At 39.3% G+C, this 27,466-nt stretch overlaps 1 protein-coding gene across 6 annotated transcripts in view; it reads left to right on the top strand.

The window, feature by feature from the left end:
• TET1 (tet methylcytosine dioxygenase 1) overlaps positions 1-27,466 on the top strand; it is a 70,527-nt gene that overhangs the window by 23,707 nt on the left and 19,354 nt on the right. For 4 of the 6 annotated variants that reach the window (XM_082054264.1, XM_082054265.1, XM_082054263.1 and 1 more), the window contains 8 exons: positions 5,762-8,288; positions 9,540-9,630; positions 10,233-10,326; positions 21,354-21,562; positions 22,451-22,601; positions 24,834-24,923; positions 25,374-25,511; positions 26,766-26,864. In XM_082054264.1, the coding sequence (XP_081910390.1) occupies positions 5,762-8,288; positions 9,540-9,630; positions 10,233-10,326; positions 21,354-21,562; positions 22,451-22,601; positions 24,834-24,923; positions 25,374-25,511; positions 26,766-26,864 (3,399 nt within the window). The remainder of the gene's footprint in view (positions 1-5,761; positions 8,289-9,539; positions 9,631-10,232; positions 10,327-21,353; positions 21,563-22,450; positions 22,602-24,833; positions 24,924-25,373; positions 25,512-26,765; positions 26,865-27,466) is intronic. The other 2 variants (XM_082054267.1, XM_082054266.1) reach the window with 1 other exon arrangement.

The following is a 27,466-nucleotide window of genomic DNA, read 5'->3' as shown; positions in this document are numbered from 1 at the left end:
ACAAGGAGCCTTCTGTTATCAGCTTTCTCTTCCACATAGCCACAGTTTGTGGCTTTTCAATTTACTTTGGTAAATTGCAGAGTGGAGAGTGAACTTGAGGCTTTCACTTCAAGATGTTTCAATCCTTTGTCGTTCTCATGGTCTTCCAAGCCCTCTCCAGCATATCAATGTCTTACTTGAATTGGGTATGCCAGAACTGGATGCTTTATTCCACTAGCAGGTGCAAAAGTGCCAAGTACAGGATAGAAAACAGCCCATCTTTTCCTAATTATATTGTTATTTATGCTCCCAAGAATCTCACTAACTGTTTTGGCCATGAAGTTACAATAGGAGTTTCTATACTTACTGCAGAGTTGATTATTGACCATGTTAATATCCTCCTGAAAGGCACTGCTTTCTAAGATGGAAACTTACGTTTTGGAAATATAGTTCTCTTTGCTTTACAATGTCATGTTTAGCTGTACCGAAATGTGTGTGGTGCAGCTGGCTTGCCAGTTGATTTAGGAAGCATCATGTAATATGTTTTAGTTATTTGCTATTTTTCTATTGGTATTTCACTGTTCTTTAGCATCACTGCTCAAAATGCTATGTATAGCTGTGATCTATTTCCTGAAGACCCCATTCCAAACACTGGTGATTCCTCCTCCTTTACAGTTAAGGGCCAGGCAGTGCTTTCTTAATCCTATGGTGATGGTGTCATAAATGAGTAGACCACAAGACACAAACTAGATGGTTAAATTTGAAGACTGAATTTCTTTCATCTCTGTATTAGAGTTAAACATTAGGGGAAGGTTGTGTTATGGAATACATGTTGCTGCTGATTGTATCATTTCTCTTTTGTGGCTTTTATTGAGTGTTGTATTTTCCAGAGCTGCCAGTGTCTCTTTGAGTGCTTGGTTTTAGTGTTGAAGACAAATTGTAAATTCAAAACACCAGTAAAAAAAAGCTAAACCAAACCCGAACAAAGCAAAAACCACCAAGCACTGTGCTAGTTTATGTTTGCTTCTGTGCCAGAGAAAGTGCTGTAATGTTTGGGGTTATTTTCTTTGTGAACACATCCACTTGTTGGGTGCCTGTGTAAGAGAACAGGGTGTCCTTCTCTGTATTTTTTCTTGCTCCTGTTTGTAGCTTTCACAACCTAGAGCACAGAGATGTTGGAAACAGTTATTTGAGTTTGTGACTGAAAGCACCTGTGTCCAAGTAGTAATCCAATAAATACGCTTCTCTGGGGTTGACCATTTGAAGCCTTTAGAGACAGAATTCATATCTTATAGCTTTTGGTTTTGTTAGTAAGTGCATCCTTTAGGGTCTGATACTGTAGATCCTCTTTGTAAGTGATCTCACTGAAGTTGTTTCACGAGGTGAGCAGGAGGACTGTAGTAATGGTGTAGAAGAGAAGATGAAGAGAAGAAATTCCCTATGGAGAGACAAGATAAGAAACTTTTCTGGTGGGTGAGCTGCCTGGTGTTTGAAGAACACAGCAAAGAGGATATAGATAGAGATGAAACTGAGAGGGAGAGAGCTAAGCTGTAGTTTGGAGAATGTTCTTTGCTGGTGTCGCTACAGATATATTAAAAAAAAAATACTATCAACAAGAGCATACTTTTTAGCTGTTGTAACATCCAGTGTGAAATTTTACCTGCTGTGATGCTCAAGTTGGTGGCTTTGGTGGATTTGATACTCAGGAGCAGGGGAGTTGAGAGGGAGGGGGATCCCAGCAGGAAGGCCTGGGTGTCATGAGTGATCTCTGCCGTGTGTCCCAGGTCACATAATTTTCTCCATGTTTGCAGAACCTTTTGTTCCTCTGAGTTTCGGTATAAACCAGCCTCTCTACTGAAACTTGTCTACATCATTTTGAAAAGAGTAGAAGTTTTGATTTCAGTAGCTTCTAAAATGTGGAATTGTTACCTGTCCTGTCCCTCAGTCCCATCTGTGAACACTGTTCTCTTGAGAAACCAGGTATCTTGTATACGCAGGCTGTGTTACATTAATAAAGGGCCCCAATCTGTTTGTCTGCACAAAGACCTATAGAAAATGTGCCTTACCTGAGCCGCTGTAGAAGTGGAGTATACTAAGAATACTAAGAGACTGTTTTGTGTGTGATGGTAATTGCTTTCTCCCTCTGCTGAGGTTCCTGGGAACATGCCCCAGGTCGCAGGTTGGCCTGGCCCCCGCTCAGCTGCTCTGCTCTCTGCTGCAGCCTGCTTGGAAACCCTGCTTGGGCAGCAGCTTACAGCACGGTGCTGTTGTCTGTAGTACGGGAGTCAAACAGGAAGCAGTGCAGTCTTAAATAGTTAATCCTCAAATGTATTATCTGCATTCGTTTGGGAATGCACAAAAACTTGGCTGTACCTAGGAGGTGACATGTGCTTTCCACAGCTTCCCACCTTGCATTCGTCTCTGCATTATCCAGTGCGTGGCTTTCTATGTAGCACTCAGCATATGCAACTGTTTCTCCACACCTGTGCTTCTTGTCTCCCTATCTCCTGTCCATATTTTATCTCCTTATCCCTGTATGTTGGTCCTGTACAGTGAAAGTCCTTGATTCCGCTGCACTTCTGCGTGTCCTGGGTCAGAGATGCTAGGGAATAAATTGCACAGGAGTAAAATTGCTGCTGGTTATCTGCTTTCCTATCTCTTGGTGGAACAGTGACATCTGACAGTTGGACCATTCAAACACCCCGTTTGAATGTTAGATGAAGTATGTTTGGGGTTTTTTCCCAGTGTTTCTTGAAAGAAAACTTCTGTTGCAATATTTGAACTCTGAGGAGCTGCCAGCTCTGTGCCAATGTGGAAGGGCATGTGGGGCTGGCTACGTGGCTGCAGATGCTGCAGCAGGATCCAAACTTACCCATTGCACTGTGGTGGAAAAGAAATGCAAAGTGCAAGTGCTTCTCACCCACTTGTCCTTTTAGGTTGACGGATGTTGTGGCCTTGGAAGAACTGCCTTTCCGGGTCATCCTGGTGCAAGCATTTTTTGACCTGTTGAGAACTGCATTCTTGTGGGGACCTGGGCAGAATCCTGCAGAGAGAACTATTTAGGGGGATGTGACATTGGTTATCATGTACCTTGTCGTGACTTGCTCCCAGAATCATTTTATCAGTATCAATCTAGGCATGATCTGTTATTTCTGGTTTATGGGAGTGATTGTTTCTGGTTGTGTCCCTTAGTACAATATGTGTTGTTGCCACCTATAGAGGTTTGAAACAAGAGACAAACCTGCTCTCTGTTGTACAGAAGATATGAAAGTGTCTTTAGGGTGGCTTTAGCATTATATTTTGATTGTGAATTGATGTACTCTTTGTATTATCTCAGAGGCAACTTGCATTAAAAGAAAAATTAATACTGCAGTCTGACCCTTTTCAGAATGACATTATGTGCTTTTCATGTGTGCCGGAAGTATTAGCTAACAGAGTGAATTAGTGTGTGTGTATATTTAAGAGATGTCTGTTTGAAGTTTAATACAGCAATGGCTACAGCAGACTGTACTCAACAGTTCCTCTCCTAATAGCACTAACTACTGCAGAGTCTAAGCTTGAGCATGATGTGTTAATGTTTTATGTCTCTAGATAGAGTAGTGCTCTCCTTAATGAGCAAGAGAATAAATTACTTTTATTGATCTGGTTTATCCTTCACCTTTTCATTACACTTGTGTAAAAGCTTTAAAACTCAATCAGATCAGACTTGAGTGCTCAGCTTCCAGGAATTTTAAGACTCTTGCTTGGAATTTCGAGTCCTGATTCAGGACTTGAAGGTAGGTTGCTCCTAGGTTATTCAGCTGCAAAAGGTTTTTGCTGAGCTATTATTTTTGGTCTACTGGACTTACATTGAGAAGACTCAAATGAGCTCTACCCCTGCTAGTATGTCTGCATTTCTTCTTGTGTTGAGAAACAATAACTTCACCTATTAAACAGAAAAGGCCACTGGAAAGACTAGTAACAGGAAAGAAAAGGATCTTTTTTAGAATTAATTGCAGCTCAGTAACATAAGAGAAAAAGCATAATGCTCAAAAGCAAGAAAGTTTGATTTAAAAAAATATATATCTGATTTAATGATATTTATTCTTTGTGTGGAAAAATAAAATACCCTGTTAACCACAGACCTGTTTAACCACTGTCGTAGATGCCTTAGACATTGCACAGTGTTCCCCTGGGTCTGTGGATCATTGATTGAAAGTCACCAGGATCCAGAGGAGTTCAGGCTCACAGACCATTAGTCAGTATCTATGTGTAATGAAAAAGCGTTAAATAAGGTATCTTTTTTTCTTAATGTGATTTCCATAGGTTTGACTTAGCTGCAGAGGTGCTGGACATGTTTTTACATAGCATTTCCATGACAGTTTGTGATGCCTCTCATAGCATCTAGGATGTGCTATGGATTCCCAGGTTGGTTTTTTTGGGAATCAGTTGCGAGGTGAACACTGGGCTCCAGATGGAGCTGGGTCCATATGCCTTGTTTTGCCTGGGGGTTTCTGGCAATTCCATCTCCATCATTATGATAAATCATAAATCTGTCTTGCATTTCTTCTTCAGAGTTATTTTCTCAGAGAAGTTCGTGCACTTCAGTTGATGTGACCACAAAACCATGGCTGATTGTTTTATATTAAATGGGGTGCTATTTTCTGGGAACTTGTAAGATGTAGTGTGCCAGTGTATGGTTAATTAACCAGTTGTATTGCTTATACCTGATTTGAAAAACAGTACTGGTTTTCTTGCTAAGTAGAGCTTAAGGCTATGGATCATTTAAATATCTCTTAGACGTTCCAATAGGATTAAGTACTAACACGGTCTATTGTGACTTATAATTATTTTTAAAAGAAATAAAAATAAAATCTGATTAACATAATAAAAATTGGCTTCCTGCCTTTATTGATGTTTCTGCTGGAGTTCATCCCTTTTTTTCAACCTAAGTTGCATAACTTACTTTGTATCCATAATACTATCATAAGACCTATGTACATATTATTTCCAGGACACAATATTCTGATGCTGTCTAGATTTTGATATTGTTTCAACCACATGAATTGTATAATAGCAGTGAAGATGAAGAATATATTTAACCAAATATTAGAATTTAGAGTTTACTAAGGTGCTGTTAAGGATTGCTTACATGAGACTGTTAGTTACCATCTAAATACAGAAGCTGAGCACAGTGTTTAGTGGTTAACTTTGAGGTGAGCTAAAGTTACTTGGCTTACTATCCATTTTGGCTTAGGTTTTGTCATTTTTAAAAAAACCTTCAAACTAAGCCTGAAAACCAGCAATTCTTGCTAGAATGTCCATCTGAGTGTTGTATCAGTTTATTGGTTTAGCCAAATTGATGTATTTATACCAAGTTGCTACCAAACTGTCTGTGGTATGAGCTTTTCAATTTCAGTGCTTTGCACTCAAGGGACAGTTTCATTTGCTTACACAAATTCATTAAAAATTGAGTCTTTAGGTCGGATTCTAAATGCTAAGGTCTCTTATCTGTTCATTCATTTCTTTAGTCTTCCCACGACCACCATCAACATGTATGTGTGCTTTCTTCCTCTGCCCCCTCAACGGTGGGGAAAAATAGCTATAAATATGGGTAGGTCTTTAGGCTTCATGGGTTTTCATGACTTCCTGGTTTTTTTTTTCCAGTGTCTGTGTCTGTGCTTAATTAGGATATTCCTTGTTAACTGTCAGAGTAGGGTTTAATTGCTGTAAATCTTATGCTTATTTTTAATGCTTTTGAACAGCTGTTACAACATTTTTTTTTATTATTCTTACTTTGTAGGCAAATTTAGAAAACAAACCAGTAAATGGCCGCAGACCAGAACTCATGGAATGCAGTATATGTGGTCATGGTGAAAAATACAGGGTGAAAACAAACCAAACAATACCCGTTGAAAATGTGCAGTCTAAGGAGAAAGAAAGAATGACAGGCTTAGAAGCTGAGAAGTGGACACATAACGAGAAGCCATATTTTGGTGTCCATGTCAATGGAGATATCCATGGAACTGTGACAGGCAATGAACACTTGAAAAACACAGAAGACAGTGAAAGAGCAGTCTCTCCCAGTCAGTTAGCTGAGCCAAAAAAAGCATTTTCACAGACCATCAAAAATGGCATAAAAACCCTACATTATTCGCCACCGGAAGCAGTTGCTTCACTGAAAAAAATATCTGTAGAGGAAAGGACGGATTTGACAAGCAACTCCCATATGCAATGGACGAAGGGTCCCAATCTGAATAATATAGTAAACACTCTGACGACTGTTGGTTGTGTTCACCCGGAAAAACAAGGAAATGTGTTAATGAAAGAGGAAAACTGCACTTGCAGCATCTTTGAGGACTCTAAGTCAGTTTTGCAGACGGGTTCCATGTTGGATCTGCAGGAAAGCTTGTGTTGTCCTCCAGTGCCTGAAGAGGAAGCACATGGAGGGAAGGACAGCTTTGAAGTACCTGATGCAGAGACACAGCATGAGGACTCTTCCCTCCAGCAGACTTTCTTGTCCCTGATTAAAAACAGAAATTTAACTGTAGAGCAGGTTGTAGCTATCGAAGCTTTAACACAGTTGTCCGAAGCCCCGTTAGAAACAACTTCACCAACTAAAACAGAAAGTACTGATTGTACACAAGAAACAACTTCCAACTTGCTCCATAGTTCTAAAAGGGAGATCTCATCCTCCTTCACATCTGCGTTAAAAGAAATCAAAGACACTTACTTACAGAATGAGCAACAGCTCTTGGCTCACTGCACTCACTCGCAGAAGCCACTCCCTAATAAGGCAGTGTTGTACAATGGCCAAAGTTCAGTTTCTGAATCGCGTGATAAACCTGCCAGTCTGGCTGGTGAGATGTATACATTACAGCTGTCTTCGAGAGATACCAAAACTTTATCTGGCTTAACATCTAATGCAAAGTCATTTTCAGGATATACTGCCAAGAAAAATTATACTCATGATCCAGTTGCCCTTGCACGGTATTGCAATGCTTCATGTAATCCCCAGCAAACGAGTAACAAATTTGAGAGTCTTGGCCAGTTAGAGCAAAAGCCAGCCTGTAATGATTTGAACTTGGAAGGTAGTTCTTTGATTAAGGAAGGAGGAATTCACAGCCAGGATGAAGAGGATGTAGCTACACAACTAACTCAGCTTGCGGCACTGATTGAATCAAACCAGACAAATCCAGAGCAGAAGAATGACATAAAGGCATCACTGCTTAATCTAATATCGCAAGAGAGGCATCCAAAATATAACCAAGATGTGTTGCAGAAAAAAGAATCTGTGATTTTTAGGCATAATTATAGTTCCTTACTGTTAAAGCAAAAACAGCCAACAAATAAAAAAGGAAATGCTCTACCATGGAAACCAAGACACAAAAAGAAGCCTCAAGAAGCACGCTATCAACAAAATAATCAAAACCAGCTAGAGCTGTTGTCATGCCAGCATAATGAGTTACAGGACATTTGGATATCATCGAAACTGCACAGCCTCGGTCAAACCATGCCACAGGACTCCAGAATAGCTCCGTCTGAAAAAAAATCTCCGAGAACCAAAGTACAGAGAGCACTGAATCAAAGTACTTTAGCATCACAAGAAAAAACTAGACTATTTCTCCCGCAAACACAGATAAAATTTCATAGATGTTTACCTGAGGTACCACAAGAGAAAAAAAGAGATAAGTTTTTTGGCTGTGAAGTAGTGAATGAGCAAGTCAAAGCTGCAGGCTCCGGTGACCCCCTAGGCATTGATCCACTGAAAAATGAAGCTGTTGCACGTAACCAATACAGCGACCTGCCCTCCTGTAATCCTCTGGCTGTTTCGCAGTTGAAAACAGCATCCTTTTTGAACAGACCAAGTGAAAACCTACAGATGTTTACAGAAAAATGCAATTCTCAGGTACAGCAAACAGCAAATGTCAGTCAGATGCATCCTTTGCCTCAAACTTTTAAGCAGATGAACCCGAGAGCTAATGAAGTGCGTAGTGAAGACAAAGCCTGCATTCAGCTGGGTGCTGTCAAACAAGCAGCAGATCCCAAGTCACAGGTGCTGCCTGTTCCCCGCAGTGGGGCCCAGGTACCAGGTGCTGTTGAAGCTCTCAGGAACATGGAGTGTGCGGGCGAAGTGACAGTCCTGACGTCAACCAGTTTGGGTACTGACCACCCACAGAGCACAGGTGACTCAGGGTGTTCTCCAGCAAAAAACACACTCAGCAGTTTTCTTGAATCACCTATGAAGTTCCTTGATACCCCTACAAAAAATTTAATAGATACACCTACAAAAAAAGGACAATCTGAATTGCCAACTTGTGACTGTGTTGGTAAGTCTTTTTGCGAACTTTTGACTGTGCCTTTCAGAGGGAGGTGTGTTCGTGTTGCTGCCTTTAATGTGGGGAACTGTACTTGACACTTTGTTGCAGAAGGATCAGTGTTTCACCCTTAGGAAACGGGAGGAAATTATTTTTTCCCTTTCTGTGACTTACCTGGTGCTCTTTGGTCCTGCAATGCAGAACAGAAATGAGTATTTTGGTATTGTAACTGGCAGGTTTAAATTCTCTATTTCAATTTAAACCCAGGAGGAAAAGGAGTTTTTCTGTTTGTTGTTTGGTCATTGCTGACTTGAGCTCTTTGTGAATTTATCTGCAGCATATCAGATTGTGATTTTTCTGGCCTAGAAGTAGTTTATGCCTGAGATGGGCTGGGCAAAAAATTCCCAGTATGTTGTCATTGTTGCCTTAATGCTGTTAGATAAGCGGCAGGGCATAGCTGTGGGTGGTCTCATTGCTGTCACTTTTGGTCCTGATGACTCATGTGAGTTGGCCATGAAGAGCCCATGTCAAAGGCTTCTAGATGCCTCTCATCACAGAGAGCAAAGGGAGGGTGGAGTTCAGGTGGGGCCATGTACCTAATAATTGGCCTCGCCGGATGAGATGTCAGACCAAACTCAGTATTGAGGGTTTTGCAGATACAGTTTGTTTGATGGTGTTAGACATGCTGTGTTTTCAGACTATCAAAGTGCACAGATGGAAAAACAAGTTAGAGGCTTAAATTGTACACAGGCAGATTGTTTCATCTTTGCTTTAATGTTCTGAAGCAACAGAGTGCTAGTGAAGAGGCCTAGATTATGTTTTCTCTTCTGTAGTATTATATGACTAACAGTTGTGGTTTTTGGTTTTGTGGTGTGGTTTATTTTTTTTTCCCCTCATTTCTCCTTTGTCTAAAATGAATTAATAATGTTTTCCTACCAACAAGGATATTGGGAATCTTAGTCAATACATGCTAACTTCCGTAGTGAAAATTTGTAAAGAATGGAAAATATAACTACTATTAGGATTACTTTATAACATAAAGAAAAAATTCTAACAGATTAATAGGAGGAAACAAGTACAAAATTATTTCGATGCCTCTGAGGATAAAATGTGTTATAGTCTTTATTCATTACATTTCAGGGTCAAATTTTATGTACTGTAATTTAATTTGGAAGATGTTTCTGTAAACCATTTCTAAGCTTACTTGTAGTGAGATAAATAAATTTTGTATGTGTCAACTTGATTTTCTCAACCTGCTTCCAGAGCAAATTATAGAGAAAGATGAAGGCCCGTATTACACACACCTTGGGACAGGACCAAGTGTTGCTGCTGTGAGAGAAATAATGGAGAACAGGTGAGGAAAATGCAGCATTTAATGCTCACAGTATTTTTGACTGTCTAAACAGGAAAGAAGAGGAGCTGTGAAAAATAAGGTGCTGTGTTTAGCTTTGTTTTTCCAAACCTTTTGCAGTACTGATTTGTAAAGTGTTTTCCTGTTCAGATGTGCATGAGGAGAGCACTAGCATTTAAGCTCCAAACTCATGTGTATTTCCTGAGCACTTGAAGCTTTAGGGTTGAATTTCAAGTGCAGTGTGCTCTTCGGTGCCACTGAACTCAACAGGAAGGACGGAGATCAGCAGCTGGCAGAATTAGGTTTTCTGGTGTCCCACACGCCAAGAAGCTGTGACAAACTGGATAGAAAGGTCACACTAGTGACTAAATACACTAGGATTTACATGCAGATAGCATTTGTTTCCCCAAATAATGCTTCCTTAGTGGTAGAAGCTTGTTATCAGAAGAGAGATGTCCAAAATTACTCTTGCAAATGGGATTTTAAATTTAAAACTATTTTTTTGACATTATAAATATTTTGTTTTCTTGCTTTATTGAAAATGTTTCCTGTTTTCATGTGGTCTTACAGCAGTTTGTTTCACTCCTGAACTTTTTTTAATGCAGGTATGGAGCAAAAGGAAGCGCTGTAAGAATAGAGGTAGTGGTTTACACAGGAAAGGAAGGAAAAAGCTCTCAGGGGTGTCCGATTGCCAAGTGGGTAAGTTTTTATGTTACAGCAGTAAAATTGTTTTGTGTGGTTTTTAAATATCACATGACGTGCAGTCCTTGATCTTAAATATAATTGATTTTTAATGAAGATCTGGTTCTTCATTTAATTGATTTACAAGTCTGTCTGAATGATGAAGCTAAGGCAATTTTTTAAAATTTAGGATGTGGTGCTATATGTTATGCTATGGTTTGAATGAGTGTGAAAGATAGATGCTTAATAGAGCTGACAGAAATTGCCAAATCAAGGGTAAGAAGACCCTGACAGTATCCAAAGTTGGAGTGTTAAGTGAAATATATTATTGGGAGGTGTTGAAGAAAGACAGGAAGGGGATGGTTCCTTGGGAGAGTTAAAAAACTACCCAGTACCATTTTTTAAAACGCTTCTCAGTGTATGAATACCAGAAGAAAAGAGTGTGGTGGGTGAGGAATTTCAATCTCATGCCATGGATTTAATTACTTTTTATAAGGAATCAAACTCAGTATTTCGAAATGTAAATGTTATGGTGACAGGTTTCACGAAAGTCTTGTCTCGCGTTGCTTCATAGGAGCCGGGAAATGAGGCAACACACAAGCTCCAGGAGAGAGCTTGGAATGAATTGATTGTCCTTAATCTTTGCTGAAACCACTGCAGGAGGTGAAAAGTAAACTGAGAATCTTGTAAACTGAGTTTTGGAAAACAATGGAAGAACTTAGTTGTTAATAAAAAATATTGCTGTATTTAGGAATTTCAGATTTGATTGAAAGAACGATGAACAGCACAGTTGGTAGACTAATGTTTGTAACTACATGACAAAAAGAAGGTTATTACATATTGTACATAAATGGTATTGCCTGCTAAACATTTACTGCTTATGTTTGGAACACTCAAAATGTGTTTTTTATACTCAATACATAAACTACTTTTCAGAAAGGAATCCCATATGTGTATGTTGCTTCAGCTAATATTTAATAAAAAATCAGCATCCAAGAAATAAAGATGGTAAAACTGATCACAGAATCACAGGATCGACTGGGTTGAAAAAGACCTCAGAGATCATCAAGTCCAACCCTTGGTTCAACTTCAGTCCATTTACTAGATCATGGCACTAAGTGCCATGTCCAATCTCAGTTTAAAAACCTCCAGGGACGGTGAATCCAGCACCTCCCTGGGCAGGCCATTCCAATGCCTGATCACTCTCTCCATAAAGAATTTATTTCTAATATCCAGCCTAAATTTCCCCTGGCAGAGTTGAAGCCCATGGCCCCTTGTCCTACTGCTGACTGCCTGGGAGAAGAGACCAATCCCCACTTGGCTAGAACTTCCCTTCAGGTAGTTCTAGAGAGTGCTGAGCTCACCTCTAAGCCTCCTCTTCTCCAGACTAAACAAGCCCAGCTCCCTCAGTCTCTCCCCATAGGTCTTGTGTTCAAGTCCCTTCAGTCTTGTTGCTCTTCTCTGGAACCGCTCCAGCACTTCAATCTCTTTTCTCAACGGAGGGTCCCAGAACTGAACACAATACTCCAGGTGTGGCCTCACCAATGCAGAGCACAGGGGAAGGATCACTGCCCTTGTCCTGCTGACCACGCTATTTTTGATACAGGACAGGACACCATTGGCCTTCTTGGCCACCTGGGCACACTGTTGGCTCATGTTGAGCTTCCTGCCAATTAGTACCCCCAGGTCCCTTTCTGCCTGAATGAATGTCTATGAATGATGTCATAAACAACGAACCCAAAAAGAATGGAATGATTTTTATGTGTTTCAACTAAATAAACCATTCAGTTTTAAGAGGACAAGAGTTAAAGATCTTATCTTAGAAACAGTTGTGAGCAGTTGAAAGGAAGAAGGCATTTAAGACTAACTCTTAACCTTGTTTTTTCTTTTTGCCAGTATCCACACACTGTCTTTTATGTAAAACAGAAATGGTAGAGTTTATTTTATATCTGTGTGGCTGTAGGTGTCGAACATGTGTGTGCAATGTGACAGAGAGCACTGGGATGCACAAAGAAAAGGCTGTTTTAAGGTATGGAGACCTGCTCTCCAGTTAGTTAGATTCTTCACATTTCTATATGTAAAGTGTTTGCGAGAGGAAGCTTTAATGTTCATTTAACTTGATTTCCAATCTTGTTTTGTGCAGCAGTGACTTTTTTGTGTGCCAGTTCAGAGCTAAAGAGGATTAGTGCTTTTCCAAGTCTGCCCGTTGTTACAGTGTGACTATTCAATAGAAAAGAGGGAAGGAAATAACTGAAATCTCTTGTAGAACTGTTTCATCCTGTATAAAATCCACATTTGGGGTTGGTATTCTTAATGTGTTGCACTAACTTTTCATTGACGATGCTAATTTTAATCCTTAGAACATGTTTGGCTACGACCAAAGAAACATAATTGTGAAATTTGTTTGAAAGCATATGGAAAAAGCTTGCTGTGCTCTCTGACAATTGCAGTCACAAGGCTCCGTCAGCTGCACGGAGACTATCACTTAATCGTTTACAGTGTACTGCAGAACAGACTTGTTTCTGCTGTGCAGATGGACATGCTGTTGCACTTAGGGCTCCTGAGAGACTTGCTGGTGAGAGCACCACGATGGAGCTCTGAAATTACCATTGAATGTGTTTGTTGATCATATTGAACCATTTTTCCCAATTAATTTTGCCTGATTTCACTAGATAATTTTGTCTTAGTGATTCTTTAGAAGCATTTCTAAGTTAAAGGAAGCTTTCTAAAATACCTGTGTCCATACATACTTGTGTTAGTGGTGGCATTTCATAACACTGATTCCCTCCTAAATTGCTTTTGCTTAAGTGGCCTCAAGCATGGGCCTGGTGTGTTAAACATTTACTGAGACAGACTCCTTTCCTCAAAAGGAGCTGATGTTTTCGTCCTTAGATTTCAGGTTACCATAAATTTGCATAATCATTTCTCTTTCAGTCTTCTTTTGAGAAGAAATAAACATCTGTCTCATCTGTATATTTTGATGTGTTATATTTTAGGGTGATACTTTGTCCCTCTGGATGTGGACAAGAATTAGTTGAACCTAAATACTATAGGTTCTGGGGTTTGAAACCTTATGATAATTGTATGTGTAAGGATTAGACTGACACCCACATGAGCTAAACTGTGTGCAGTGAAGATGAGCAGCTTGCTATTTTTCTTGCTACATGCGGCAGTGAGGAGATTGTTTGACCTCTGGATTTTTTTGCATCAGAATTTGTATCTTGTAATTTTTTATGTCAAAATAGAATTAATAGAGTTTTGCCAGAGATTTCAAATGTATGGATATCGGTGTAAGAGAAAACATAACTTACTGTTCTGTGACATATGCCAGGGTAAGTGTACTCTTCTTTGTTCTTTTGTTTGGGTTTTTTTTTTGTTTGTTTTTGTTTGTTAGTTTGGCTGTTTTTTTGGTCCAAGTTCATCATACTTCTTCATAGTAAGTTAAAGAAAAAAACCTTTTGAATTACTGAAATTACCAATCTGTCCTTCTTAGTAGCTCAAAAGTTTCATATTACTGTGCGTACCCTATAACCAGACAGTGGTAAGTGGCTTGACTCATCTTGGTCCCATTGTTTTATCAGTGCTTTAGCTGATAATGGATGTGCCCTGTTTTGGGTTTTTGTTGTTGTTTGTTTTGGTTTTGTTTTTACCCTGCCTACAGTATGTCTGGTAAATTACAATTACCTCAATTTATGTGAAATGGTCTATGAATGTTTTAGTCGTTCACAAGTAACTCACTGTAGGCATCATCCTGCTGCACTGAAGTCAACGGTATGACGTGTCACTGACCTCAGAGGAATGCCAGTTTTGGGTCTTAACGTTTTCTGGATTAAACCCATTTCCTTTGGGTTCCTTCTCCTGGTTTCAGTGGATGTTGGCTTGGATCAACTAAGTTGCCTTTGCTATCTGTTGTCTTCAGTTGCAATGTAATTTTTAAGGCTCCAGCTCCAAATACAGACGAGATAAGAAGTGATAAAGCCAGCCAGGTCTGGGCGGAGGTCCTTCTGGCCGAGGTCCTGTCTCCAGCGCTGAGCAACAGCAGAAGGTGTAAGAGCCAGGGCTGTTGCCTCCCAGAAGACTCGCTTAGTTTCCAGTAATTCACAGCTCTGTGGCTTCCTGAGCTTGGAAGTAGCATATTTGTGTTCAGTTAGTTGCCTTTCATGAATCTGGCCATCTCTATTTCTTCTTTTCCTTCTTGTTCTCTTATGCTAGGAGTTGAAATGCTGGTATGATGTTTTCAGCTTTGTGCTTTATTTCCAGTAATTCCTAGCAGTTATTTTTTGCTTTTTCCCCATTGTAGAGCAGTGATTTGGCATTTTCATAGCACTTTCTATCACTGTGCCAGATTCTCATTCCTGCATGGTAATGGCCAGCTCCGAGGCCATCTCTAAAAATAGAGTTGTTTTCAGCATGTGCATTAAAGATGCACATCTACAGTGAATTTTATCTGCCATTTGACTGCCTGCTCAGCAGTGTGAACTCCTCCTTTTGTTTGCAGATTGTACTTGTCTTCACTACTCTGCATTGCTTAGTATCATCAACAAACGTTTTATTTACTCTTAGTGTCATCAACAAATGTTTTATTTACCCTTAACAAACATGCTGAAGAGCACAAGCTTCAACACAGTTGTACAGAGCTCCCATCAAAGAGACACCAGCTTTTGTTTTGTGTCTTTTCATGTGTTGTCTTTTCATTTGTCCCAAGAGATGTTAGGGATTTTTTTTAAGAGCCTTCACTAAGGGACCTTAGTGGATGGCTTTTGGAGATCTAGAAAGACCTGCAGTGTGACTGAGCTATGACTTCACTTCGGAAGAGTTTATGTGATTTCTCCCTGTGCATCCCGTTTTCCTGTGTGATCACTCAGATACCAGGCTAATGTGATCACTGAATCAACATATTTTTTTCTAAGGTCTTTTTACAAAGTGTTATCCTCTTGGTAACCTTCAAGCCCTCTGGTATTAACGTATTGTAAATCAAGACAATCACACCCTTCAGATTCTGTTAGCCTGCTGGTGGCCTTAATTTGTTTGAAAAGACAGTATTATGGGGCTTTTATGCCCTTTGCAAGTAGTTTATTTTGCTTCTGTACTGTCTGTCCTTTTGGGGTTTTATATTTAAAACTTGACATATCTTTATTATGTTTCCTGTAGTGTTGGTTGTGTGCTAGTAGCATATATAAATAATTAAAAATATGGATGGATTAAAAATGCATAAAAAACCCAGTTGCAAACACTTAAAAAATATAGTTAAATTTGAAATTACAGTCCTGTAGAGACCTGAATCTAATATTAGCCACTGAAACTAATCAGTTTTTTAAAAGTAATGCTTAGATAACACACTGTCATAACCAAGATTCTGTAGGTAATTGAACTGATACAAATGTGTAGCTAAATGCCAGAGACTACAATTTGTTGAGTGCTGAATGAGCCTTAATAACAACAGATTCTTCAGCAGATGCAGAGATTATTTTTTTCGGTTTGCTAGTTCAGCTTGAGTCGAGAAAGTGATTGAAAATGAGAATTGAAAAAACAAGGAAACTGAGCTGTTACTGCAGCTTCTGGGCACTCTACATATAAGTTATTGTTGATGTTAGAAGAGATGTTTAATTTATTAAAACAAACTGACAAATGGGCAAGGTGCTTTGTGGATGATGGTTATGAATCATCTGGGATGTCAGGACCCCTTGAGCAGGAGTCGGGCACCCCCAAGCGGACTCTTCGGTGCTGATTTTCTGTATCCGCTGGACAGGAACTCTGGTGCGGCACCAAGAGCTCTCGTGCTGTTTGGAACATGATAGAATGGGCAATTTTTGAACTGTATTTGGAAAGGACTTTGAAGTAAATTCTCCCAGACTGACTTGTCCCACGGCTACATGTTTAAGTAGAATGTGCAGCTCCATTCTGCTTTAAATAGCTTACTGTACTTCAGGCTTTGATTTCATTTATTAAACAGTCTTTATGATTAAATTATGTTCTCTATAGGAGAAGTCTGGGAGGAAATGAATTTTGGCATGTGGAGAGGTGATTGTTGGGGTTTTTGTCCACCTTTTTGGACAACATTATATTAGAGTATCACTTTCTTGCCATGATGTTGTAATATGTTAAACTAGTGTGTTTGACAGGTACTATAGCTGTGCAGGCACTATTTTCACTGTTTGCTAGGAGGCATACCTGCTAAGTACAGAGTTAAAGAAGTGTATTTTGGACAAAAAATTTGTTTGTAACATTATCTAAAGTAAAGCCATTCTTTTTAAAGTGCTGCATTGCTTTGAGATTCAAAATTATTAGAAACTTTTACATGGTTTCTGAAGTGAATAAAAGTGGTTTAATATTGTTTAATATGAAGTACTACACAAATAATTTTAATAGAGTAAACATGAAACAAAAAGCTATGTTAAGGTAAACAAAGTTGAGTATTATAAAAGAGCAAACATATAAGTTGCTATTATCACTACTTTGATTAACAAAAATGGGATTTCTGGACAAACAGTAGATTCTTATTGTCACCCATGTCATACAAAGTGCAGTTTACCATTGCCTGCGATACAACAGAAGGGGGAGTTTGAGAGAATAAGAAGGGTAAGAGGGTGCTGGGACTTGAGACCTTAATTTTGCCCTCACTTCAGCAGAATTGGTTGTATGATTATAGAAGAATCACTTAACCTATATATACTGCAGTCAGCTCATTTGTAAACAGTATAATACTGCTTCTGGTAGCAACTTGAAAAAAGGTGTTTGCAGATGTCACACTTCAATGATATTCCTGTAAAATATCTGAGTAACTTCATAGTATTGTGATAACTGTTCCGTGCTAACTCTTTTGCTGTCGTCTGGTAATGCTTGAGAAGAGAGAATTCAGGGAAGTGGAACTTATTTCCATTTTAATACCTCTTAGACATGCTGAGAATAGAAGGGTATAACATTGTCCAGTAAGAAAAGAGTTTAATATGGTTTAATGTGTGTAGGGGTGAATTAGGAAAAAGCAGGGCAGACTCATTTGTGTAGCAAACAAGAACATTCTCCTGCTTCCTGTTACACAGCATCACCTGCTACAACAGCAGCAGGTTTTAACAGCACCGAGCTCTCACTTTGTACTGCTGTAGATTTTTATTTAATTGTAGCTTAGCAGAGAATCTTGTCCTGTGTAGAGAGAATTCCATACGTGGATTTCACATGGTGGCCAAATCTGCAGATTAGAAGATTTGGAGCCAGACTTTTCTAAATGAGTTGGCTATTTCAGGAAACTATAGTGAACAATGAAATCACGTTCTCACTTGAAAATCAGCTACTAATATCCTGCAAAGGAGATATAGCTGTGTTACTGAAGAAATTCAGAAAGGGCTGGAGGGAGTATTGCAGTGGAACTACATGGGGATGAAATAAACCTAAAAAGGACCTTTTTGTTGGTTCTTTTTTTTTTTTTTTTTTTAATCCAGTAATTTATAGCAGTGTATTTAACTCACAATTTTTTACTATTTGCTAGTGGTGTCTGGTTTATATCACGTTAGAGTTAACACAACTGTTCTAGTGATCCTAAATGGGAAAGTAATTTCTTATTCATGTGGTAATTCAACATCTGGTATGTGGAGCTTCTGCTGTCTGGCTCTTAGCTGCTTACATAAGTCATGTACGTGCTAATTTAGATAGACTGGCTTATGTTTAAGGACAACGTAATTTTTATTCACAGTGTACTTATTCCTTGTTCTAGAGCTCCTTCCAAGGGTTGAAACAGTTGCTTCAACAATCTAAAAGAAATAATTGAACTAAGTAGAACTCAAGCATTTGGACAGCTGAAGCAGGTTTTATTGACAGCATAACTTTACTGATGATCAGTAAATTCAGAAATTATTTGAAACAAGTGGGAGACACTGAGGTGACAAACTGCTGATGATGCAGAGTTGTTCAGGGTAACGAAGAGGAGGGATAGATACTGTGAAGAGCAGGAAGGCCTTGTGATCCAGAACAAATGGCTGCCAAAATGATAGATAAAAGTCACTTGATAAATATGAAGTTACACAAAAAGTGGAGTGTTGTTGTTCCATATTCATGGTGGTGATGCTAGGTTGAGTGTTACTTCTTGGGATAATAGTCCATGGGACATCAGCTTCAGTGTTCAGTAGTGATGAAAACAGCAAAGGACACTGGTGAGCAATAAAAACTTACTGAGGAGCAATAAGAAACCCCATCAAACGTAATTATGCAGCTGTGAGAGAACATGAGCTCAGTGCAAAGAAAAGGTAATGTTTTTTCTTTCACCTAGTCTGTAATTAAGCTTTGCCCAGGAATGTAGTGGGTGGTAAAATGCTGCATAGATTGAGGAGTGGACAAACACACAGAAGGCAAATCCTCCCAGAGCTGGGGCAGAGCATGTCTCCTGGCTACCGCCAGGCGCTGGAGGGTGCGTGGTGGTTGTTGAGAAGCGTCTCTGCATCCGAGTGCCTTTGTGCAATCCATAGGCGCCTGCTGTCAGTCACCATCAGGATGAGCACAAGGCTGGACAGCCCACTCCTCTGACCTCATCCTGTTCTTGTGTTAATGCTTTAATTCTTAGCAGAAACAGGTTCTCTGTGGTCTGTTGCCATAGTAGCTCTTGTTGATTGCATTTCTGTGCTGGCTGTGGCTCACCTTGACTACTTGCTTATGTTCTCAGATTCTGCCATTTGAGAATATCTGGGCTAGCTTATAAAATAAATTACTTGAATTGCTGTCTTCCTTTAGATGTGCACATAAGAAGGACCCGTGGATAGCCATAGTAATGTAGAACAGATGTGGGACAGAAAGTGGTAGTGGTGGGTGCCCAACTACAGCACAGGAGGGATGTACAAAACTTGGTTTTTAAAATGATCAGATTAAATGAACATCCTGCCCAAATCAGCAACCTACGAGGATGGTATTTGGGGTTTTGTGTGTCCAAATATGTATGTGCATCAGAAAGCTATTTGGAAGGAGGTGTGTCCCATTTCAGTTTTTCCTTTTGTGCCAGACAGGGTTCTCTTAGCAAAGAGGTGAGAGTTGGACAGCATGTCACTTCATGCCCAGTTACTGTGAGTGCAGAGCAAGGCTGGAGGGTAGTGGTCAAACATCATCGTGAGGGAGTTTGTCAGGCTGTCGCTTCCCAGAAGTGCTGTGTTGCAGCTGGAACAGATTATTTGTTGTTAATGTGGGAATCTTTTGATGGATTCTCAGTACTGATGGCAGCCAGTGCTTGCTAAAATGAGTTCAGGGATAATCTGGCCCTACACACCTACAAAAAGACATTTATTATTTAAAATATGACATTTAAGAGTTACATAATACTGTAGAAACTTATTCCAAGTCTGTTTTGTTGATTGTATTATTTTTCTATGTGAGTCACTGAGAAGTCATGGTTATTTTGCATGGAAAAGTAATTGCAGGGGAAAAGTTTTTATATTCCCAATTTAAAAGCCTGGCTTTAAATTTCCACCACTTAACAAATGTTTAATTTCTTCTTCTTTTTAAATGCATTAGGGACCAAAATAACTTTTGGCATAATATTTGCCAGTTGTTCTGTGCATTGTTCACATTCTGAGGAACCATTCAGGCACTTGCTCTATTTGTTACATATTTAACTTAATATTTGGCATCTAAGTGTTTCATAGTTAATTCCCAGTGTACTTATTGTTTATGTTTGCAGACTTCCAGTAGCAAACAAATACACATTTTAAATTATTGCACTAAGAATTGATTACTAATTTGCATTATTACGATCTTCTCGGTGGCTGTGGCAGTATAGTAATTCCATTTGCCTTACTGGGGAGGACACTGTGTCAAATGCACACTGAAAAGAAAATAATAAAGTGAACTCAACTGTAGGCTGTGATTTTATATATGCTACTCTTACTGTTGACATGGTTAAGACGGTGTTGCTCTTGTATGAATTTAGTGTGATGTTTCTTGTATGAATTTAGTGTGATGTTTCCATAAAGGAAATAGGGGGACAATTGATTAAAATACTGTGTGGTTTGGGAATGTTTTACGGGTGAAGAGATCTTGGAACCATCCCCAGTAATTTCAAGCTTCAGAAACTGGAATAGAAATAAATAAACTGGAGACAGCTAAAGAATAATTCAATAAAAGATTGGTCAACTAAAGCCTTACTAGATCTGTTACATAGAAAACCAGTAAGAAATCTGTAAGCACATCAGGGAAAATCTTCATAAGTGGTACACAGCTTGTAGTCGTATTTCTGGATTGTACTAATTACTTAGATAACCACAAGTTTAGTACCTAGCTTTAATCATTTTTTTGGTTGTCTTACAATGCAACTCCATTTCAGATTGTGGAAAAAAAAAAAAAAAAGGGAGTAGAACTGTCTAGATTATTTTCTTTTTTTTTTCTTTACTTCAGTGGTATATTGCACTGTGTTAGTCTTAGTGTTTTATGGATAAGGTTGACAAAGATTGCTTTCTATATCATACAGTTTAATAAAAAACTTCAGCGCTCTGTGAAGGACTTTAATGTACGTTGTCTAGGGATGTGTTCTGAAGAATATCATTGCTTCCTTCACTAAGGAACATCGTTTATTTTCATAACTTTCTTCTAATTGTACTTAGTGAGGTGGGGACCATTGTATGACGCGAAACTCTGGTAACCATCCTAACCCAGGTATACATGTGCTTTTGCAATGTGCTTTTATGTACCTACGTTCTGTTTTCTGGCAGTATGTTTTCAGTATGACTTTTAAGGTAACTGTTAGGTTTGCAGTCAATCTGTTATCTCAGGATTATTTCCTCCTAGTAGTTATTTTCCTGTTCATCCATATCTTTTTTATTGTTTGTGTAGAACACCTAGAATATTCCTCCTCCTGTAAAAATGTACTGCTGTTTCTTCTACAGGTAACAAGGCAACACAAAATTGTGTTCAACACCACAGATGAGCATGATGCTGTTCCTGTCTTGCTTGCTGATGGACACTCTCTGGGCAGCAGCATTGCGTATTTCTCCAGGCCTTTTGTATCCCGGAGAAAAGTAACACGTTACGTGTTTCCTGCGCTTTTTTAAGAATAAACAACATTATTCTTCCAGGTGATACGAAGAAGTAGCGATGAGGAGAAGTTGCTGTGCTTGGTACGTCAGCGTGCAGGACACCACTGTCAAACTGCTGTCATTGTGATTCTCATCCTGGCCTGGGAAGGGATCCCTCATCTTCTGGCTGACACGCTGTACAAAGAACTGACGCAGAGTCTCCGAAAATACGGCTGTCCCACCAGCCGTAGGTGTGCATTAAATGAAGAGTAAGTTACTTCAATAGTACGTGATCGTTGTGTTGCTTTTTGAATGTTCTGCAAGAAATAACTTGAGAATTCAATAGCTTGGACAACACAGTAAATGGAAGAAAGCTCATTTAAAACTACAAACCACTAGGTGTCATTTCAGTATAAAATGTAGCTCCTGGCTTTTCCTAGAGAGCAGTGCTGGGGTAGCAATGAACTTCTCTCCTGGCTTTGCGCACGCTCCTCAAAGACAGTCAGTGTGCCCTTTGCACATGTGGCTGTGCAAAATTGCTCCTGGGTAGGTGATAATGTGACTTTTCTAAATGAATGAGAGATTGCATGCTCAAAATTAGGATCATCCTCTCTATGCCTCTGAGAGGAATTGGATCAGCTAGATGATAGATTGCAACTGAGGCTCTGCAGCAGTGCTGCCTTTGTGCTGATTTTTGCATAGCCCACATTTAATAGGCCACAATTGCTGTACAGTGACCTGAATCTATTGCTTGTGCTCTTTACTGAGTAAGTTGTTCCACTTGGAAAGTCAGATCAATTTGCAGCTAGTGGTCCTGCCACATATAACAAAATAATTATTAGATTTAGGGATAACCATCAATAGCAGTGGTATTTTCTTGAACAAAAATTTTATCCAAGTCAGAAGTCAGAGTAGCCGAGGTATATTTATGTAGCTCTGAGAGTCATGTATTTCCCAGAGGTGGGACTTTGGAGAGTTCAGACTGCCTTTATGAGGGGAAAAAAGTCCTCTACACATGAATATGGTCAAACTGTATATTTTATAAATTCCTCTGTTATGCTATGTATTATAAAAGAAATAGCAAATAGCATTGACCTAAAAAAAAAAAAAAAGCTGCATTGTTGGCTGGCTTGACGTGTCTTTATTTCCGTTCATAGTCGTACTTGTGCATGTCAAGGACTTGATCCAGAAACTTGTGGAGCATCATTCTCATTTGGCTGTTCGTGGAGTATGTATTTCAATGGCTGTAAATTTGCCAGAAGCAAAAACCCCAGGAAATTTAGGCTTCTCACGGATGACCCTAAGCAAGTAAGATATTTTTTTTCCTCTAAATTCTTATTCTGATGATTTTTTCAGAACTAGAAATGGAATCTATGGATATTCACCTCTTCTCTCTCATCATTGTATGCATACCTTATCACACAGGCACCCAACTAAATGTTTTGTAAGTGTAGTGGTTACAATTTTTCCACTGTATGAGAACTCAGTGTTGTTTACTATATATTTACATACCCTAAAATTATCCTTAAATGCTTTTCTGTATGCATATTTAGCTTTACCGTGTAACTCTGTGTGAAATGCTGATTTTTTGTAATTATGTAAAATACAGCTAAAGGTTTTTTTAAGCACCAAGCGTGCACCTCAGAGATTCAGTCCTTTTGCCTTGTCATAGGAATTCTGTATTAGGTTGTTGCAAAAGTAATTGCAGTTTTGGACTGTGAATTTTAAATCATTATAACTCAAACACAACTTTATTAACCAAAATAGGAAGCGCTACAATCAACACGGTTTTGCCATTGAGAGTGCTTGAAGGAATTAGTACACTAAAATTGGATGCAGTGAAACGATACTGTAATTGCTGCTTGTAGAGTGTTAGTGGTGATGTGAAGCTGAGATAGCACAGGAAATACAGTGAATGGATTATGTGAAGTAATAAACCTCTAAAAACAAAACACACAAAATCCAATTTTTTTTTAATGCTGGAAATGTTTTCATGAAGAAGGAATGAAGGTGTTGTAAACTGGTAACTGCTGCCTGATGAACATATAATCCTCAGGGTAACTCGAAAGTGCCTATGAGAAACACTTGTTTCTTGGAAGAGGGATGTGTCACTTGATTCACTGGAGCTAAATATTCCTCCCAAGTCCCAATTTTTTTCCTGAAATAGTTGATGAAGCATCTTTTATGCTTATATGCATGAATGCAAACCCCTTAATGTCCTCATAGTTGTGCTGTCCACTCACAGTGTGTATGTTCATAAACTTCTTTAGGGCTTGAAGTGGGGACTGCTGCCTCAGCAGAGCGGGGCACACAGCCCGTCTTGCTGAGTGTACAACTACGGCAGAACAGCTGAAAACAGCTCTGCTTGCCTCAAATGTCTCAAGAAGGAGTTTGGTTAATAAATTTTCAGTTTATATAAAATGTGTTTATTGGGCGTTCCTTCATTTTAGGAATCCTCTTCTCCTTTATCCTTTTCCATTCTCCATGATCCTGTGTTTTTACATTCTCCCTGTGCGTAATGCTGTACACAGAGCATTCTGTACACGTTTTCTCTGTAGGTTTCTAATGTTTTTAATAGCATTAGCTCAGGAACCAACAAAGGTGACACTTTTCCTGTGTACTGTCTAATGAAATATCAGGCTGTGCCAGAGCTCTTGCAAGACAGCTCAGATAGATCCGTTTTTGATCAGAATGTGGTCAGTTATTTTAAAAGCTCTTTGGGTTCAGCAGCTGAGAGAGGCTGAGGGTTGGAGCAGGTGGGTGCTCCCTAACTGGCTGTGCCTACGGGGGAAGCACCAGCACCCTCAGGATACTGCTGTGCAAAACCTCAGACTCCGGGTGACAGGCAGGTTGTCAGGGTGTCTCAAAGAACTGAAATTACTGGTAAATAATTTTTCTCTTTGGTTTTGTCATTTATTTTTCTAGCAGATCCTTATTTTAGCTAAATATTCGATATTGATGATTTTGCAGATGACATAAAGCTAGGAGGTAGAGCAAATTAAGATGATAGTTGGAAGTCTAGAAAGATTTGGATCATTTGAGGCACAGGATGGAGTAAGATGAGGTTAAGGGTGTAATATCCCTGGGTAAGAATAGTACGTAGGATAGATAATTAAGGATGTGTTATCTTCAGTGCAGTTCAGAAAAATTTGTGGTAGTTACTGGCAGTTAATAAACTGGCTGTAGTATGAATTAAAAATAACAGTACCTTTTCGTAATGTAACACCACATTGAAAAATGTGAACATATTCTTATATGTTCATATACATTAGTGTTTACAATATATGGTGATAAGTGTTGGGGGTGTCTTTTAAACAAAATAAGCTGTTATTTGTTGCCACTACACTGCATGCAAATCTGAAGCTGCAGTTGTCTCTCAAAGCCTTGCCCTTGGAGGAAAACAAAGTAGGGAATATGTCACCACTATAAAATATAGAGGTGGACTTTCTTAGCTTCGCTGACATGTCTGGCATCTCTAAGCTGGATTAGCTGCTTCTAAAGCAAACTACAGTACTGAATGTTGGTTGTCTTTTTCTGCAGGAGGAACTTCTTGAAAACAATTTGCAAACTTTAGCTACTGATGTGGCTCCAGTTTATAAGAAGCTTGCTCCTGAAGCCTTCCAGAACCAGGTAGGTCTGTGCCATTCCATGGGTGTAGCTGTTGTTCCCAACAGGCAGCAATTTGAACACAAGATGAAACCCCAAAGTGTGTTCTGCAGGTCTGCAGCTTCTGCCCATGATGAGGTGAATCCCCTTGCTTACTTAGAGCGGTTACTGTCTGGTTTTAAAATATTGCGCCTTTTGTATTTCAGCCGATGCTTAAGTTGTGCCCTGGGCTGCTCATGTGTTAAAGGCTTAGAGCTAATACTTTATTAGCCAAATACAGACATTTGGCCTCTGGCTGAGCTGATTATCTAGCTGACATCCAGTCGTGAGCATTGCATGTTTCGTAGAGCAAGTACGTACTTTCCAGTCATTCTTACTGGCTGCGTTTATTCCATCACAAGCGCAGTGGTAGCCCACGGGGTTCCCAGTCGCTCGCTTTCAGTCCCAAGTACCTGTAGTTTATTTTACTTTTAGGTGGAGAACGAGCACATGGGCCCAGACTGCCGGCTGGGCTGCAAGGACGGCCGGCCCTTCTCCGGGGTGACTGCTTGCATCGACTTCTGTGCCCACGCCCATAAGGACACGCACAACATGCACAATGGCAGCACGGTGGTACGTACACAGCATTTTCCCGTTTACGCTGTTTGTTGTTGTGCTGTGTGTTTTAAAATGCTCCTCAATTTAGTGGGTACATTTGTATGAGGTTTTTTAAGGTATTATGAAGTTAACCACATGTTGCCCTTTATAAATTCCCACATTATTTGCATATTTTTATGGCTGGTCTAGAGAGGACGTAAGTTCATCACATTACAGAACAGATCAAGAAAGTGGAGTGGTCTTTCTACAAAATTGCTTGCTTCTTTTGAGACACCCCAGCCCTTTGGAAAGGACTGGCCATAGGGAAGATAAGCTGTTCACAGTAGAGGTTTGATGTTCAGAGCCAAATAATTATCTACCCAAGGAGCTGTAGACACTTCTGTAGAGGAAGAGCTAAACCAAATGGATTCATTATTAATTTATGTCCCCCAGGCTCCGTTCTCATCAAATTCACTTTCTCTTGCTCTGTGCACTTAACCAGGCTTCATGTTAGTATAGTTACTAGTCAGAGAGTATGATATCACGGTGCAGTCAGGTGACTATTATTTGTATATCTCCATATGAAAAGAAAACCCACAGATGTGGGGGGTTGTGTGCGGTGGTTGTACCAAAAATCTTTCTGGATTGCTGGTGGGAACATCATTTGGGAATTAGTTAAGTGATCTTTTAGAAATTGACACCATAGTCTTGAAGACAGACAATCTCAAATGAGAAAAGATAAAATAAAACTGACAATCTGGTTTTTTAGTATTTAGAGCACAACAGTGCTCTGAATAGGGAGGATGGCTTCTTGTACCTCAGTGGAGGTAACGCACAATAATTATCAAAGGATACATATCTGGGGAAGAAAAACTTAAAATATCTGCACACTCTAGAAACTGTCTTTTAAAAAAAACTGGAAATGAAAATTGAATTATGTTGCTGTGATTCAATAAAATGTTGCATTTGCACATACACTTAACATTTTTATGTGACATCAATGAAATTACCGGAACAATTGTTTATAATCTTAGTTCTGTGCTTTTGTGTTGGGCAAATGTCTGCTAGTTTAAAGTATGGAAGCAGGTCTGGAAGTTCACCAGGAATGCCACTCCTGAATGGATGGATATGTTTGGCTAGCATTATGACAAACCACATGGTATACTTTTAAATGAAATTTAATTTAGGTGTTTTGAAAATACTAACATTTTGTTAAGTGCTACATTGCCTTTTAACTTAAAGACAAAATGAAAACTGAGCCTGCTACTCATTCTGCCATATTGATCCCAGAAAAGTCGTTTGTTACGGCTGGAGAGACAACTAGACCTCTTGTTGAGGAACAGTTCTACGAATGTATTTATCTGTAATCTGAAGCTGCAGTTACATCAGGTGATTATCTTGCTGGTGTTGATTCTTTATTTTTGTGAATTGTATATGGTGTGTCTGCAAGGAATTCCAAATCCAAGTAGCATGGGAAACTGTGTCCTGTGCATAGGTCTGTGCATAGGTCTGAACTTATCCTTGTCTTTCTATCAAGTTCTGCCCAATTTCCCAAGTCTTGCAGAACATTATCAAATCATTCTAACTGCTGAAAACTATGGTTTGGAATCTGACCTTCATCAGATAGCGCACTCATAGTGATAACTATTGAATACCTGATATTCTGTGTGTTTAGATTTGATATATCATTATTTTAATATATAATACTTGTTAATCTGTCTAGAGAGAGAGTTACAGCGGTACTGATTGGAAGCCCAAAGCAAAAAATGTTGTTTTGCAAACAGGTGATAGAACAATCTGGGCTTTCTTCAGTCTCAGTCAGTTTGATCAAAATTAGGACTGTTAATTTTGGTTTATAACCGAATCTGGTAATAACGTAAGAAAACTGGTGGTAAGAACACAAAATAAATTACTACGTGTGATTCTGGCATCTGTCTGGTCACCTCCTGCCTTCTCATCTAGTTCCAGAAGCTGCTTTGGCTACCTGCTTA

This window comes from Streptopelia decaocto (genome assembly GCF_964273445.1).
Source record: "Streptopelia decaocto genome assembly, chromosome: 5".
Taxonomy (NCBI): domain Eukaryota; kingdom Metazoa; phylum Chordata; class Aves; order Columbiformes; family Columbidae; genus Streptopelia; species Streptopelia decaocto.
This window is presented reverse-complemented; position numbering and strand designations above follow the sequence as displayed.